General features: G+C 37.1%; 1 protein-coding gene and 1 pseudogene across 1 annotated transcript; both read left to right on the top strand.

Moving 5' to 3' along the window:
• Window positions 1–7007: 7007 nt before the first annotated feature.
• LOC100775582 (probable receptor-like protein kinase At5g24010) lies at window positions 7008–8354 on the top strand (annotated as a pseudogene).
• Window positions 8355–13970: 5616 nt separating this feature from the next.
• Window positions 13971–14831, top strand: LOC121173935 (uncharacterized). The gene has a single exon (XM_041011786.1). It carries the CDS (start codon window positions 13971–13973, stop codon window positions 14829–14831), a length of 861 nt encoding a protein of 286 aa, XP_040867720.1.
• Window positions 14832–16677: the final 1846 nt, after the last annotated feature.

Genomic DNA, 16677 nt, shown 5'->3' with positions numbered 1-16677 from the left:
GTCCTTTTTTTTGTCTTACTAAAGGTAGTTACTATGTCTCTGACCCGATCATAAACATCATGTCCACGTAATGGTTCAGGCGCATTTTCAATCTCATTATCTCCATTAAATGCTTTCTTCAAACGCCGATATAGGTGATTATGGCTTAAAAATCTTCTGTGCCTTGTATAGACCGTCTTCTTCCCATGGGTTAGTTGGATGTAACAAGTATTTTTTTTCACAAATAGGACATGCGTGGTGTCCTTTCACACTATATCCGCTCAAATTACCATAAGCGGGAAAATCGTTAAGAGTACAAAAGAGCATAGCATGTAAGTTGAATGATTGTTTTTCATTTGCATCATACACTTCAACGCCATCTACCCACAATGTTATCAGGTCTTCAATCAAAGGAGCCAGATAAGCGTCAATATCATTTCCAGGTTGTTTTGGACCAGCTATCATCATAGACAATAACATGTATTTTTGTTTCATGCACAACCACGGAGGAAGGTTGTCACGAACTATGATTGGTGGTCAAGTTACCAAAAGGATTCATTCCATCTGAAGCTAGCGCAAGCCTTAGGTTTCTAGGCTCCTGTGCAAAAGTTGGATACAAGCAATCAAATGTCTTCCATTGTGTACAATCTGCGGGATGTCTGATCAGCCCAACGATTCTTCTTTCATCTACATGCCACCTTAAGTTTTTTGAATCCTGGGCACTAACAAACAATCGCTTAAACCTATGTATTATTGGAAAATACCAACAAACCTTTCCTATACGAATACTAGTGGTGCTTGAACCTTCATTGCATTACCCATCGTTAGCCTTGTAACGTGAAACTCCACACGTGGGGCAGAATTGCATTTCCGCAAACTCATTTCTGTACAGAATGTAGTCATTCGGACATGCATGGATTCTTCGGTATTCCACATGATGTAAGCTCCATTGGAGCTTGTAGGCCTAGGATCTTCTTCATCAATGGATTCCTTTGCTTCTTGGAATATGAATGGCAGTGGAATGGAGAAAAGAAGAGAGAGAGGATGTAACATCCTGGAAATTTCTACCTGGAATTTTTGAAAAAACGATGTATTTTGAATGATTATATATATATAAGTATTATTCAGTGTATATGTCTATATGTTCTTGGTAGAAGTAGGAATAGTGGGGGCAAGATGTGCCGGTTAGACTAATTAAGGAAGAGAAATCCATAACTGGGAGGTTATGGGTTAATTCCTAATTAATTAGTTTAAAAATCATCATTTTTCGTGCGACTTAAAATTTAACGAAACCAACCTCTGAACCACGCTCGGGGTTTTATTCTGAGCGTTTTGATATATATATTGCTTGCTTTCGAAAACTGGCCCCGACGGACGCAGAGAAACGCGAGGAACTGGAACCAGAGAAACAGCACGCAAACCGAGGTAGGATTTTAGCGTTTCAAAGGTCAGATTTTTCTCACTTTTGTGGTTGAGTGTGGGTCATAGTAAAAAGGGAAAGTGGGCCCTTTTGCTCCACTCAAATAGGGACATGTGGCAGAGCTTGAATAAAATAATAGAAAAAGAGAAAACCCTTTATTTAAAACCAAAAAGCTTTTCTCTCTCTTCACTCAGCCCCCACACTTTTTCAGACAGCTCTCTCTCTCCCTCACGTTGCCATTTTCGTCTTCTTCATTCTCCATTGAAGCTCCACACAAAGCTCCAACCTTTGGCCATCATTTCTGCTCCAAATCGCGAAAGGAGGGCATTTTCGGGGTCGTGAAGTGTGTGGCTACGAGTGGGACTTCGAAAATTCAGGTTTGGGTGGACTTCTTTCTCCTTTGATTTTCGTGGGTATGGGGTTTTGGGAGATATGATGGGTAGTTTTGTTAGTTTTCTGCTTCATGATGGTTATTTGTGAAGACTCTTGTTGAAAGTTTGTTGAAATTGCCATGTTTGGATGAGTTAGACATACCCATTTTGTTTTAGGGTTTTTGTGATGATGTTTGTGATGTTTATATGCTGAGATTTCTTATTGAAAACTGTTAGAGGTGAAGGGTAGAGTTAACTTAGGGTTAGAAAGTGAGAATGTGATGTTATGAGTGGAAAAAGAGTGAGGCTTTGAGAGTTGGAAGGTTAAGTCTGAATTCTGTGGTAAATGGAGGTTAAAGTGAGTTAATCCTAGCTTGAAATGTCATTTAGGACTTATGAGAAAGCTTGGACTGTGCTAGAGAGAACAACAAATGACCAAAGTGAACCAAGAGCCATTTCTAGGGCAAATTTGGGTGTTGAAGAGTCAAATTTTGATTCGGTGAGATTTTAGGTGTAAATCCAGTTTGAACAAGTCTAAATTGATGTTATGGACTGGTGTGAGGTGAGAGTTTGCTTCAAATTTACCTCATTCTAAATTTCACTTTTCAAACCTAGAAAACCCATTGAATTGAGGGGTTTCGGACACCTAGATTCTGTGTTGATGTGTTTTGAAGCTTGACTTTGGGTTAGACATGATTGATACATGATTTGGGACTTGTAGGAATTGATTTGGGCAAGATTGGATGAGAGGAAGTGTGATTTTCGAAATCTGCACTTATGCAGAATTTTGCTGTCAAAATGGGTGCAGCAGAATTTTGGCTATGTGCAGAAAAACGCTTGTGTGTGGTTGACTGTGGGAAGAGTAGTACAGAATGAGTTCTGGATGTTTGCTAGTAGATCCCAACGGTCACAATGTAGGCTTAAGTACTAGAGACTTCCAGTAAAATTTTCGAGTCGATCCAACGGTTGATGAACCGGAACGAGGGAATTGTTACTGGGGTCTTTAAGTGAGAAAAGCTGTGATTTGGTTGGTGTTTTGGCAGAGTTGTCTGCCTTTGCTCTGTTTTGCTTGGCTGTGATAGCTTGTGCTGTTTGAATGTTGTTTTTCTTGGATGTTGTGGAAGCTTGGGAGGATTGATGGGGACCCGGTGTTGAGAGAAACGAGGATATGGGCTACGTGGGAGTACGTGAGCTCAGTTGGAGGTGGGCAACAGGGGATGGTGGGTTTATGCGCGCTTTGTGGATGTGGAAAACTTGTTGTGCACCATCGCCCGACCGCCACCTAGTACCACATGTGATGGGTACCCCATAATCCTACAGGCTTGAGATGAGGAAGTGTTGAAGGGTGAAACTTCCTGCTTTTATTGTTGACCACAGAGTGGTACCTGGAGATATGTCGCGGGGGTCAGGAGACCTTGGGGACGTCAGGTGGGGTGCTATTGCCCAAAACCAAGCTTGACCAATCCCGACCCAACCTGGGCATAGTCGGTCAGTGAGAACCTGTGATGTACCTAATCAGGCGAGCTCCTGGCAGTCAACAGATAAAAGGAACAAAGACCACAAAGCAAGGAGGCTTGTGGTGGCTGGCCAGCTGTGAAACTTGATTGATATGTGAGATATGGTCTCTGGAAATCGATTACCAAGGGTGGGTAATCGATTACAAGGCTTAAAAATGAAGACAGGAGGCTAAGATGGTCTCTGGTAATCGATTACCACGGGGTGTAATCGATTACCAGGCTTGAAAACGAGGTCAGGAAGCCATGAGGGCTTCTGGTAATCGATTACCAAGGGGGTGTAATCGATTACCAGGCTTAGAAAGGGGATTGGAACATTGTGGAGGCCTCTGGTAATCGATTTTCAGCCTGTGTAATCGATTACACAGAGGAATGGGTCACTGGTAATCGATTACCAGGCATGTGTAATCGATTACACAGTGCATTTTTGCATATTTCATATCCTGAGGCTGTGTAATTCAAGTTTAGCCTCTGGTAATCGATTACCAAGGTTGTGTAATCGATTACCAGAGATGGAAAGCCTTAAAATACCCCTTTTTCTTGCATGCAGTAGTTATGAGACAAATTGTGTGCAGCGCAGTTAGATTCTTGTGAAAGAGTCTACCCCTTTCTTTTCTTCCTTGTAGATCGTGATGGCGGCGCTGCTAATCCGTGATCGAGTAGAGATGGAGTGCCTAGAGGGAGCTTGGGAGACCCTCGAAGGCAACACGAGGTGCCGATTTTGAGGATCTTGAGGAGCTACCTCCTGAGCCTGCTATGGATGCTCTTGACTTTCTATTGGGCGATGAGGATCCACTTCTTGAGGTGGATTCTCCCGAGGAAGTCATGTCGACATCAGAGGCAGATTCTACGGAGGATAGTGGCCCGGGGGAGATGGCGATCAGTGGAGGCTCTTCATCATAGTGGACAGTTCCATGGACTAGTTTATATACTTTTTGAGGGTGGGTGTATCTAGGACTGACTGTTAGGTTTACTCTTTTGTTTTTGTATGGGTAGACCTGATGTATAGGAATTTGATGATTGTATACATGTGGCTGAAGCCACCACTATGGACACCTTTGCTCTGGATGACACTATATATTTTGTAAAACTCCCATATTTTGGACAGCTTTAAATGACGAATGCATTTATGATTCAATCTTGTTATTTGAAAAGAAAGCATTAGCAACTTTATTTGTAAAAGAGTTTATCGACTGTATTTTATCCTTTTATTTTCACGTGACGACCTAAAGTAATGACTGGTATATTCTTCCTTTGAAAGAGCAAAATAATTTAGAGAATTATGAGCGGTAAGAAAGAAATGACTCCGAATAGAGTTGTGAACTGGTCATTCAGGACTTTATAGTGAGGATTTTCCTTCTAAACCTAGTTATGGTGAAAAGAGAAAGAAATGAAAAAGAAAAAGAAGAAAAAAAAATTACCATGGTTTTTGTTATTTAAATTATTACTATTAAACCAGTCATTAATTTAGGGACGCCACAGAGGAGACGCCACTTCAAGGAGAAGATGAGTCTAGAAGAAGCTCACCACCATAGGAGGCCATGGATAAGAGCTTGAAGGAAGAAGGAGATGAATGAAGGGAGAGGGAGAGAAGAGCATGAAATTTTGCGCTCTAAATGAGCTCTGAAATCTGAAGTTTAATATTAAAATGATCAAAGTTGAAAAAAATGCACACACAAGGCCTCTATTTATAGCCTAAGTGTCACACAAAATTGGAGGGAAATTTGAATTTCTATTCAAATTTCACTTGAATTTGAAATTGAATTTGTGGAGCCAAACTTTGGAGCCAAAATTTCACTAATTATGATTAGTGAATTTTAGCTATGGTTCAGCCTACTAAATTCAAGATCAAGTCCAAGATTCTCCACTAAGTATGCTTAGGTGGCATGAGGCATGTAAAGCATGAAGCACATGCACAAAGTGTGACTATATGATGTGGCAATGGGGTGTAGCAAGCAAATGCTCACCTCCCCCTCTAAAATTTAATTGGATTGGGCTTCTCTCAATTCAATTAAATTTATTTTCCAACACACACATCAAATATTCACTTAATGCATGTGAAATTACAAAACTACCCCTAATACAAAAACTAGTCTAGGTGCCCTAAAATACAAGGATTGAAAAATCCTACATTTCTAGGGTACCTTACCTACATTATGGAGCCCTAAATACAAGGCCAAAAAATAATGAAACCTTAATCTAATATGTACTAAGATAAGTGGGCTCATACTTAGCCCATGAGCTCGAAATCTACCCTAAGGCTCATGAGAACCCTATGGCCTTCTCTTGCATCTCTGGCTCAATCTTCTTGGAGTCTTCTATCCAATGCCCTTGCGGGGTAGGATTGCATCACCATGTCAATGGGACATAATATCTTCTTTGTCTCATAGTAACTCTTGGGTAAGTTGTTATCTTCCGGAAGCATATTTTTCAATAACAAAACCAACTTAGTGAATCTTTTGTCACTCCACCCAAATCTGGCCTTCAAGTTAACCAAAGCAAGCATAGCTGATAACCTACTGAAGCTTTTGCATCCAGCATACAATGGCTTCTGCGCATCTATTTTGAAATCATCATAAATATGTGCATGAAAATCCCGAAAGCCCTCTTGCCCTAGATCATGTATCATGTCTTCCATTCAATCTCTGCTTTCTACCTGAACCGGCTCAGGTTGAGATGTTGTTGTATGAGCATGCAATTCATCATGTCATATCCATTTTGTGTAAGTAGGACTAAACCCATCACATATCAGATGCGATCTAATGTCATTCAAGGACTGACGCCTCCCGTTGACACATTTAACACAAGGGCAAAAATACTTTGCATCTGAAGCTGGTGCATTTAGTTCGGCAAATGCCAAAAACTCTTCAATCCTGTTTTCATACGCTTCGCTTATGCGAGGTGTTGTAATCCAACTTTGATCCATGGTCGTTGTTCTATAATACTAGCTACGTCATACTCAATGCATGCCAATATCTTTTTTTTGTCATTCAAAGGTGTGGTCCTATCCCATTCAAGAACTCTATTTTTTTACTCATTCTTATGTACAAGTTAAGTATGATATAGTAAATTTGGTTAAATTTTGGCAGCATTTCGCATTGGTCTCCAAGTGCACAAAATGTAATAGGTCATCTCGGTTGACCATGTTCAAGTATGCACCTGGAGAACAAAGCCATATGCAGTCAACCGAAACTTAATCAAATTCACCAAAACGCATGTAACATGTAACTGTGAATGAAGTAAAAAAAAATAGATGCTCCCAAACTATCCAAACGGACAATTCAAGATCCAATAAAGTGATTAATCCAAACTGTCTGTATTAATCCTTTTTTTGAATCTTGAACGGGAAACTAAGGCTCTCTCAGCATGCACTACAAATTAATATTTAACAACTTACATATTGGTATAACTGTTTAGTAGCTTATGACCATAAGTATGACATACGTACCTGGAAAGATACGTGTAAGAATCCTAGATATGCGATGATGGGAGGGAGTAGAGCAACAGGTTATTACCACAAAATCGCCAAAAATTCCTTGTTTGCAATACAATTTCCTACAACCAATCATAAAAGAACCAATATTTATAACAAATGGACAAAATGTTAAACAATTAGAAGGTTCAAATTATAATAGCAAATGATAAGCATCTATTGGGCATCAGTTTTATTTGGGGCTATGACATGAGGTTTTGCTCTAGGACTGTTGTCCAACAACCAAGTTGATGTTGAGGTTTTTCTTAAAGCTAGTGAATGTTGTGGACTCACATGTTGTTCCTAGGAAGAAGAGGTTGTGGGTGTTGGTGAGTTCAGTTGTTGGAGGAATTGTTGTTTTGCTTTTTGTTATAGCTGCTTTGCTGCTTTCTCTCAAATGCAGGAAGAAGAAGAAAACGCAAAGAACAATGGAAAGTGTAGAATGGACGCTTTTATGTGTGTTCGGAGGGAGTTCACTTAGTAGAATGTCTGAAGGGACAACTTTTGCCTCTCTTGGTTCTTATGGTTATTTTGGCTTGACAATCCCTTTTGCCGATATACAATCAGCAACAAACAATTTTGATAGAAGTCTAATTATAGGGTCTGGTGGGTTTGGTATGGTTTACAAAGGGCTCAAAGACAACGTGAAGGTTGCAGTCAAGAGAGGCATGCCTGGATCCAGACAAGGGCTTCTAGAATTCCAAACCGAAATAACAATCTTTTCCAAAATTTTCCATCGCCATCTTGTTTCACTAGTTGGATATTGTGAAGAAAACTCAGAAATGATACTTGTCTATGAGTATATGGAAAAAGGTCCACTCAAAAAGCATCTATATGGCTCAGCAGGACAAGCACCTTTGTCTTGGAAGTAGTGGCTTGAGATATGCATTGGTGCAGCTAGAGGTCTCCACTATCTACACACTGGTTTCGTGCAAGGAATCATCCACTGTGACATCAAATCAACCAATATTTTTCTCGATGAAAACTATGTGGCCAAGGTTGTAGATTTTGGTCTTTCAAGATCTGGACCTTGTCTCAATGAAATCCATGTGAGCACTGGTGTGAAAGGTAGTTTTGGTTATCTTGATCTGGAGTATTTTCGAAGGCAGCAGCTTACAGATAAGTCAGATGTTTACTCATTTGGGGTGGTGCTTTTTGAGGTTCTTTGTGCCGGACCTGCTATTGATCCACAACTTGATAGGGAATAGGTGAACTTAGCCGAATAGGCGCTTGAATGGCAGAAAAAGGGCATGCTGGAGCATATTATTGATCCCTATCTTGTTGGGAAGATAAAGCAAAGCTCTTTGAAGAAGTTTGGTGAAACAACAGAAAAACGTCTGGCTAAATATGGTGTTGATAGGCCAACAATGGGTGCTGTATTGTGGAATTTGGAATATGCACTTCAGCTCCAAGAAAGTGAACAAGAAGGAGAGCCATATGATGATAGCAATGCTCAGGAAACAGTGAATGTGACAACTACAATAATTCCTGGGAGTCCTTCTAGTAACGTAATAAGAGAGGGAGATAATGGTAATGTTTATTCAGACATAAGTGCTACCGAAGTTTTTTCTCAACTAATGAACAGTGAAGGCAGATAGAGATAGAAATATCCTGCAAATAGAGGCTATTCTTGCTGATGCATAAAAAGTTTCACATGGAAATAAATGAGTACACAGATCACTAGATTGCCTCTTTGCCTTTGTTTTCCTTTTATTTTTCTTCATCCTTTCCTGTTATCATTTTGACTCAAATTCTTCCAAAGATTAAAAAATCAGAATGCTTTTAGAGTAGGTAGACAAAGTCTAGATGTCACTCTATTTGCAAATCAGGTAGCAGAAGATGTAACAAATAGAAGAAATTGGGCTTTGAGTAGGGTTCTTGGAAAAGGATCTTGATAGAAAAGATTTTGATGCTAAATGTATAGAAGGTGGATTTCCTGCTACTTTTTCTATGATTATGTATAACAACAAAAGTATATTATGATTTAGGAAAATTAGAAAATAAGGAGTTAGGGAAGGGGAATGTTTTCTATATTTGTAATTCTGTAACTGTGGTGGAGAGCTCATAAAGGTATCCAAGTTGGTTTAAAGGAAGTTAAGGTTTCACACCTTCACTTCACTGATGATTCAGATCTCTTCTTCGAGGAGTATAATGATCCCTTTGTGAATGTTTTATTTTTTATTATACTAAGTCCTAGTTTATGCAAACTATACATTACAAGAAACATTTAGAAGTGGGATGTTCAAGTTATGAGTCTGCTTCCTAACAAAAATATAGTATGTATTCTCAATCAAAATATCTCCATCAAAACCACAAATCTAGTACACAACAACAATTAAAAGGATTTGAATTAACATTGAAGAAGAAATTTCCACATTCAATCTAATGTAAACGACTTTAGACAGTTAAAAGTTGAGGAATAATACAGTACTTAAGTATTTGAGATAAAATTATTTGAAAAAAGAAATAAAGTCAATGAAAGTTAACATGAAGTAGTATGTTCAACCCCTGAATAGAGTGTGAAGCTCACTTTGGTAAAGGAACATCATATTATTAGATAAAATATTTCAATCACAAAAAATTCAAAGAATCACCGAAATTCTTCAATATATGGAGATGGAAGTTCTTCGTCTGTGGCAGGTCTCACCTCTGTACAAACCTGAGATATTGAGCACACTATCATAAGACAATAAGCGATACATGTTGGAACTACTACACTATTGCACTTAAACCTATTCATCACAAAAGTCATAACTGGTTACAAAAGCAATTTTTTCATGATTTGCTTAATTCCCTAATTTCCAATTAAGTTTCTTGTGATTTTGATGTCTTCACTGAAAACCCATGCTACAATAGGCAAGTTTAATAAGCAGACTTGAACCTTATAATGCTCTTCAGTCCACATCGATACTAAAGTTCAGATCAATGCATGAAGATCCAGATTACAATCATTATAACTTTCATTGCAACTAAATGAATTGAAGAAATTAAAATAGGTGATTATAATAAACATCTAGTTTTACTTCTGATTATACTAAGTCATGAAGACTATTTATGTTTAATAATAAGTTTGATTAAGAGAGGACTAGCGGGTTTGAATGGTGATAACAAAATTCTTTTACAAGCTCTTGCGGCTGCTTCTCAAGGTTACAGGCTTATAGAACCCTCTTTTTTACTTTATCACACACACATATAGTCAAAGGAACAAAATACACATAACCACATGTGTGCACATGGACACGCAGTCACACACACACAATTATATTAAGTTGAAAGGTAACAATTAGTAATCCACAAGGAAAGCAACAAATGCAACTAACAAAGTGAAAATGAACAATTATCTTGGTATGTGAATACACCTCTCTCATTGTTACTGTTAATTATATTAAAATTTGTAGGCTTAAAGCATTTGGAAAGTCAACTTGTTACACTTTGATAGGGAGCTAGTTTCTTTGTGTTTTGGATAAGGGGGTTGGGTGGGTTATGGATGGAGAGAAATATGTCTTTAGGAGTTTGGAGCATGGTCTACTACTCTGGTTTGAGTGTCAATTTGGTTGAAGCAAATTGAAAGCCTGGCTATATTGATTTTTTCCTGTCAAGTCTGATTCTACTCACATTGTGTTGGATAGTTGAAGTGAGGATTAACATATATGAATTTGGGTATTCAATTCTAGAGCAAATTTGTCTCTACTCTCATAGATTTACTTGAATTATATTAAGTTCCTATTCTTTGTCTGCCTTTAATTGTAAACATTAGTTGTATACCACTTGCATTTTGTTAGATTGTACCATTTGCTAATTGTGAAGCTATGACTGTGTGTGTTTAGATTAGCTTGTTTTAGTTGACATTAGCTCTATTTTTTGGTTTTTTTAGCAATTTCTCAAGAGGTTTTATTTATTTATTTTAAAAAACAATTATTTCTCTTATTTTATGCTTCCCAAACACACATCTCTTGCATCATTTTGATTAGTTCTGGATCTAACAAATATTTGGCTTTATGAATTGGTTGTGATGCAAAGGTTGCTTTGGACATTCATAATCAGCGTGAAGAGAATCCAGATAAGTTTTATAACCAGCTATTTGGTGTCTAATAGGAACTCAATTTTTAATTGATTGTCTAGTTGTGTATTAATAGGAGGCTAGTTGTATGGTATAAGATTATTTTTATTCTTTTTGTTGGATGATATTGCCATATAAGATTGCTTTCTCTTTCAGTGAATGGAAATTTAATTACATTACATTAGTTTTAGCATAGTATTAAAATTAGCTCTTGGATTAATACATTATGAGTTTTAATATGTCTCAGTTATTATGACTAATATTTTAGTTTATGTATTGCAGAAGAGGTAGCAAAAATAGAGCATGAAAAAGAACCAAACAAGGAAGAAAGAAGAAGCTCAAAAAAGGGAAATGTACAAACCTCAGTACCTGAAGGACTACACAATGAAGTAAGGATGAGCTAGCACTGAATTTCTAGAAGCAGAATATCCCAATTATCACGGTTGTTAGATATTGTCTCCAATTAGCAATCCGTTTTGCAATTTATCTTTCCTCCAAGGCACTAGCTGCCAAAATCTGTTAAGACATTTCATCCACCATTGTATCAGAATATCTATAAATTTGTGAGGGATGTAATTGAATACATAGACAATAATACAAAATCTCTTTCCTTTCCTTGCTCTGTTCTGGAGGTTCTAGGCCTCAAATCCTATAATTGCTTGTCATCTATCAGTGTGTCTATGTGGTTGTGTGTGTGTGTGTGTGTGACTCAGTGTCTTGTTCCACACTCGGGCAACCCTTATGGAGGCAAGCTAAAGGAAGAACAATTAAGTGTTCAAACTAGACCTAGGTCCTAAAATCATATTGTCGAACAATAACCAAAGTAACAAGCACAAAAATTAAAGAAGACAACAACAAAAAGCTTTCAACTGTGCATAGAAACATTAAAAAACTACAATGTTATAAACGTTACCTTTAATGGGGCTCAGCTTCATGACAATGTGTGGCGGAGATGAGAACAGTATGTGAATGAATGAATGAAGCAATATAAGCAATGGAAATGAACATTACCTAAATGTGGCCTCAGCTTTGTCGGTGGTGACTACAGACGGAATAAGAAGCAACGCCGGAGCTCGGACCAAGTGGGATTTCAATGGCACTATCTTTGTCGGAGACGATATGCTATGTAGCTGTGCTACCTGCTCGAGCTCGTAAGCACCAAAGAGTTAGAAAGGAAAAATCACGTGCCCGCCATGTGAAACAATTTAGGATACAAAGACGGGTCTCAGTCAAGAACGTGGCAATAAAGTGGAACATTAGGTGTTCGCCACGTGTGACCAGTAAACATACAAAGACGGGTCTCAGGATAAGACCATCTTTGTATTTTATATGGGAAAATCACGTGTCCGCCACGTGAAACCACCAACGATACAAAGACGGGTCTTCCCACAAGACCGCCTTTGTATGCTAATGATGAAAATGACGTGTCACTGCACCTTGAAACCAGTAATGATACAACGACGAGTCTGCGGATAAGACCATCTTTTTATTTTAAAGGGTAAAATCACGTGGCCGCCACGTGAAACCACTAACGATACAAAGACAGTCTCACGACAAGACCGTCTTTGTATAGTAGTTGCGACAGTCACGTGTTAGGCACATGTAACCACTAATGATACAAAGACGGGTCTAACCACAAGATCGTCTTTGTATGTTAATCACATAATTACAATTTGACATGCCGAGAAACGATGTGGTTGTCTCCTTCTTAATTACGAATATGTCACCGCCTCACATTTTACGACGATTGCCAACAATCGTCGTCGAATCAGCGACGTAAAAAGCACGTTTTTTAGTAGTGTGGTGATGGTTTTGATTCTTTTTCTATTTCTTGTTCAATCTTGATAAATACTGCAACTGATGCTTGTGAGTTGTAATAGATACTACTGGCTACTGTTGTTACTTTGCTTGCTATATTTCCACTTTAATCTTGATTTTTTAAGAGAAGACAGTCTTACACGTGATTTGGTGTTTGTGAACTAAATGACATATGGCAGTGCTATTCGACTATTCTACTTAAATGTAATTGTTATCATTCAACTTAATTTTAACTGCTATTGCTTTTATTATACTTGATTGGATGAAGATAAAGTTTTGCATTGGCTAATAAATTAATAATGCTAGGGGTTATCTATTTAGCGATTTCACTATTGTTAGTAAGTTAATATTATCTATCAATTACATTCTTAAATTCTACATCATTACAATCTTAAATAATCCACTGTTTGCAATTTAGGAATGTTCAAATATTTAATCCTAGCATAGTATTGGTTCCATTTCAAATATTTAATTATGACGTAGGACTTCCACTGGTAGTATTGATTCCATTCCAAATATTTAATCATGATGTAGGAATTCCACTGGGTGTATTGATGGTTCCATTTCAAAATTCTAATATTTAACCATGCTCATTAGTAATAAGTAGACACTCTTTTAATTGAGCTTTCACACCTAATTATTAATTAGGAGTTAAGTTAGTAGTTATTAATTATTTCTCATCTTTTCTTTGCTTTTTAATTTTGCAGTTGAACTTGGAGATGTCATCTACCACAGCCCCATCATCACAAGAAACGTTCACTCAAAATTCATCTCAAACTCAGACACATTAGAGTGAAAAGTGATCTAGCTTGGGGACATTCTAAAGTTGCTGAGGAGAATGAAAAAAACTATTCTATTGTATCTCTATTGTAATACAATTTTTAGGGGAGGTGGCATTAATAGGTTCAAGAATCACTTGGCTGGAGAAAAAGGGTAATGTGAACAATGTAAGAATGTGCCTGCAGATGTTCGATTTTAAATGAAGCAAAATCTTGATGAACGTAACACCAAGAGAAGTAAAGTCCGAGAAGAATATGTGTATAGTGGTCAATTTGGTAAAGATCGAATGAGAATAATTGTGGATGAAGTGCAAGAGCCAATAAGAGTATGTAATGTCAATCAACCTCAAAAGGGGAAGAACATCAATCGCTTAGGTCAGTATTTCATGCCTACAACAACCCCTAGAGCTCAACCTACCTTAAAGGGTGTGTTGCAAAGTAAGGAAGTCATAGAAAAGTGTGGCCTTGCCATTGCAAAGTGGATGATTGATGCTTCTGTGCCATTTAATGCAATTAATTAAGCATATTATCAACCTATGATTGATACTATTAGTAGCATGGGTCCAAGTTATGAAGCTCCAAATTTTCATAGAGTTTGTGGTTATTTGTTAAATAAATGGGTTGATGATGTGAGGAAGCTTGTTGATGGTTATCGAATTGTTTGGAAGCAAATTGGATGCACTCTTATGGCTGATGGGTGGACTGATTGTTGTAGGAGAACTTTCATTAATTTTCTAGTTTATTGTCCTAAAGGAACTGTTTTCTTAAGGTATGTAGATGCTTCTCATGTTTCCAAATCTGCTGAAATGTTGCATAAGCTTTTTAGGGAGAAGGTGTTATTAGTTGGGCCTGAGAATGTTGTTCACATAGTGACAAATAGTGCTGAAAATTATGTTGTTGCTGGTAGATTATTGGAAGTTGACTTTTCTAAGTTATATTGGTCTCCATGTGCTACACAGTGCATTAATTTGATGTTGGATGACATAGGGAAATTAGAGGAAGTAAGTGAGATTGTGACACTTGCTTCAAAAATTACCAAGTATATTTACAATCATTGTTATTCATTATACTTGATGAAAAAATATACAGGTGGAAGAGATATACTTCGTCCAGCTCCAACTCTGTCTGCCACTAATTTCATTGTCTTGCAAAATATATTGGCTCATAAAGATGCACTAAGAGCCATGGTAACATCTAGAGATTGGACAAGCTCAGCTTATGCCAAAGAATCTAGGGCAAAAAAATTTGCGGAACAGATCTTAGACTCCAGGTTTTGGAAAAAATGTGTTGATATTGTGAAGCTCATGGAGTCATTGGTTTGTGTTTTATATATTGTTGACGGCAAAGATAAACCTGCCATGGATTGTTTTTGCCAAGCTATGTATAAAGCCAAAGAGGAGATGATCATGAGGTTTTAGAAAAATAAGAAGGCAGAGCCTGACTTGAATATCTTGGATAGGCATTGGGATTTTAACTTTGTACAAGTATACATGTTGCCGATTATTGGTTAAATCCAGCTTGTCAATTCAATGAAGAATTTGCATAGCATATGTCCACAACATCTGGCCTTTTGGATGTCATTGAAAGGTGTGCTCATGGAGAACTTGATTTGTAGTCTAATTTGACAAGTGAAATGAGAATATTTAAAAATGCCGAGTTAGATTTTGGGAGACTAGTTGCTACACATGAACGGAATACGGTGATGCCAGGTATGTTGATAACTTTTTTTTTGTGATTCTTAATCTTTATTTTAGTTGACTGATGACATATTGATTTATTTTATCATATGTAATATTTTAGATGAATGGTGGGAATCTTATGGATGTAGTGCATCAAATTTGTAAAAGTTGGCTATTCGTGTTCTAAGTCAAATTTGTAGTGCTTCAAGTTGTGAACGAAATTGGAGTATATTTGAGCATATTCATTCAAATAAAAGAAATAGGTTAGAGCATCAAAAGCTTAATGATATTATTTATGTTCGTTACAACTTGAGGTTGCAACAAAGGTATTATTATATTCATTCTTTTTTTTTGTAATAAAAATAATATTTTCTTTTTTGATTGTATATTTTTTGTGCTTGGATTTTCTAATGTCTACTTATGATCAATTTGATAAAATTAGGAATTGTCTAAGGCATCAAAATTATGACCCAATTAATTTTTAAGCATTAGATGATCATTTTAATAGGATATTGGAGGAGTCACCACCATTCTTAACTAATAAAGAGGTGGAGGCTTTACATAATGACCTTGCAAATATGTCCATCCAACCAATTTCTGATGACATTGGTATGTTTCTTTGTTACACTGTACTTATAATTTCATTGTCTGATATTTGGTATCACCATAGTAGTCAATCGTGCACGATAGTGCTGCGATCGTCCGGTTGCAGAGCGGCCCCTTACTGCTCCAAAGACACTCGTTGTGGAGCGCCTGGTTCTAGTGGCTGTCGCGACGCTATTAGCGGGGCAAATAGCGAAGAATCGCAGCAATTTGTGGGTTTTGCATGCGACCCTCATCGTCGTTGGACAAGGCGTTGCGACATTCACCGTTGCCAGCGACAGCTTCTGCTGCTTCCGTCATGCCGTCGTTGGCCTTTCACACACCCATCTGCGTTGTCTTCCTCCTCCATAGGAGCACTGCATGTTAGTGGGCTCGGTCTTGGGGTTTCATTTCTGGGTGTTCCTTTTATTTTTTCTCTTGTCTGTTTTGAGTTTTTGGGCCTCAATTTGAGTTCATTAGCTTTATTTTTCTTATGTAAAACATAACATACTACTAATAAATAATAATAACAACAACAAATATAACAATATAATAAAATATAAAGAACTATTTAAAGTATATATAACATAATGAACTAAAGAATAATAATAATAAAGATATAATAGTTTTAAAAATTATAAAAAATATTTAAAGCATAATATAATTAACTACATAATAATAAGAATAATAAATTATATAATGAAAATATGTGATATAATAAATTAATAATTAATAACAAAATTTCTAAATAATTTAATAATAAGTAATATACGTAATAACTAAAAAAAGAATAGCAGTCATCCTACTACCTGTATCCCGCTATAGCGTTTTTTGGAGGTGGCTGCTTCGCGCCGCCATATGCTATTTAACTACTATGGGTATCACTTGATGTGAATTGTTAAATTCTTTTTTTATCATTAACGATGTTGTCATAGTTCAATTAAATTTGGATTAGGATGATGATGAAGATGGTGCACAAGACAACACTATGGACAATGATGAT

Source organism: Glycine max, chromosome 18 (assembly GCF_000004515.6).
Source record: "Glycine max cultivar Williams 82 chromosome 18, Glycine_max_v4.0, whole genome shotgun sequence".
Classification (NCBI taxonomy): domain Eukaryota; kingdom Viridiplantae; phylum Streptophyta; class Magnoliopsida; order Fabales; family Fabaceae; genus Glycine; species Glycine max.
This window is presented reverse-complemented; position numbering and strand designations above follow the sequence as displayed.

Excerpts from the sequence above, each read along its gene's own strand:
- LOC121173935 (XM_041011786.1), top strand. The coding sequence starts at position 13,971 with ATGGGTCCAAGTTATGAAGCTCCAAATTTTCATAGAGTTTGTGGTTAT.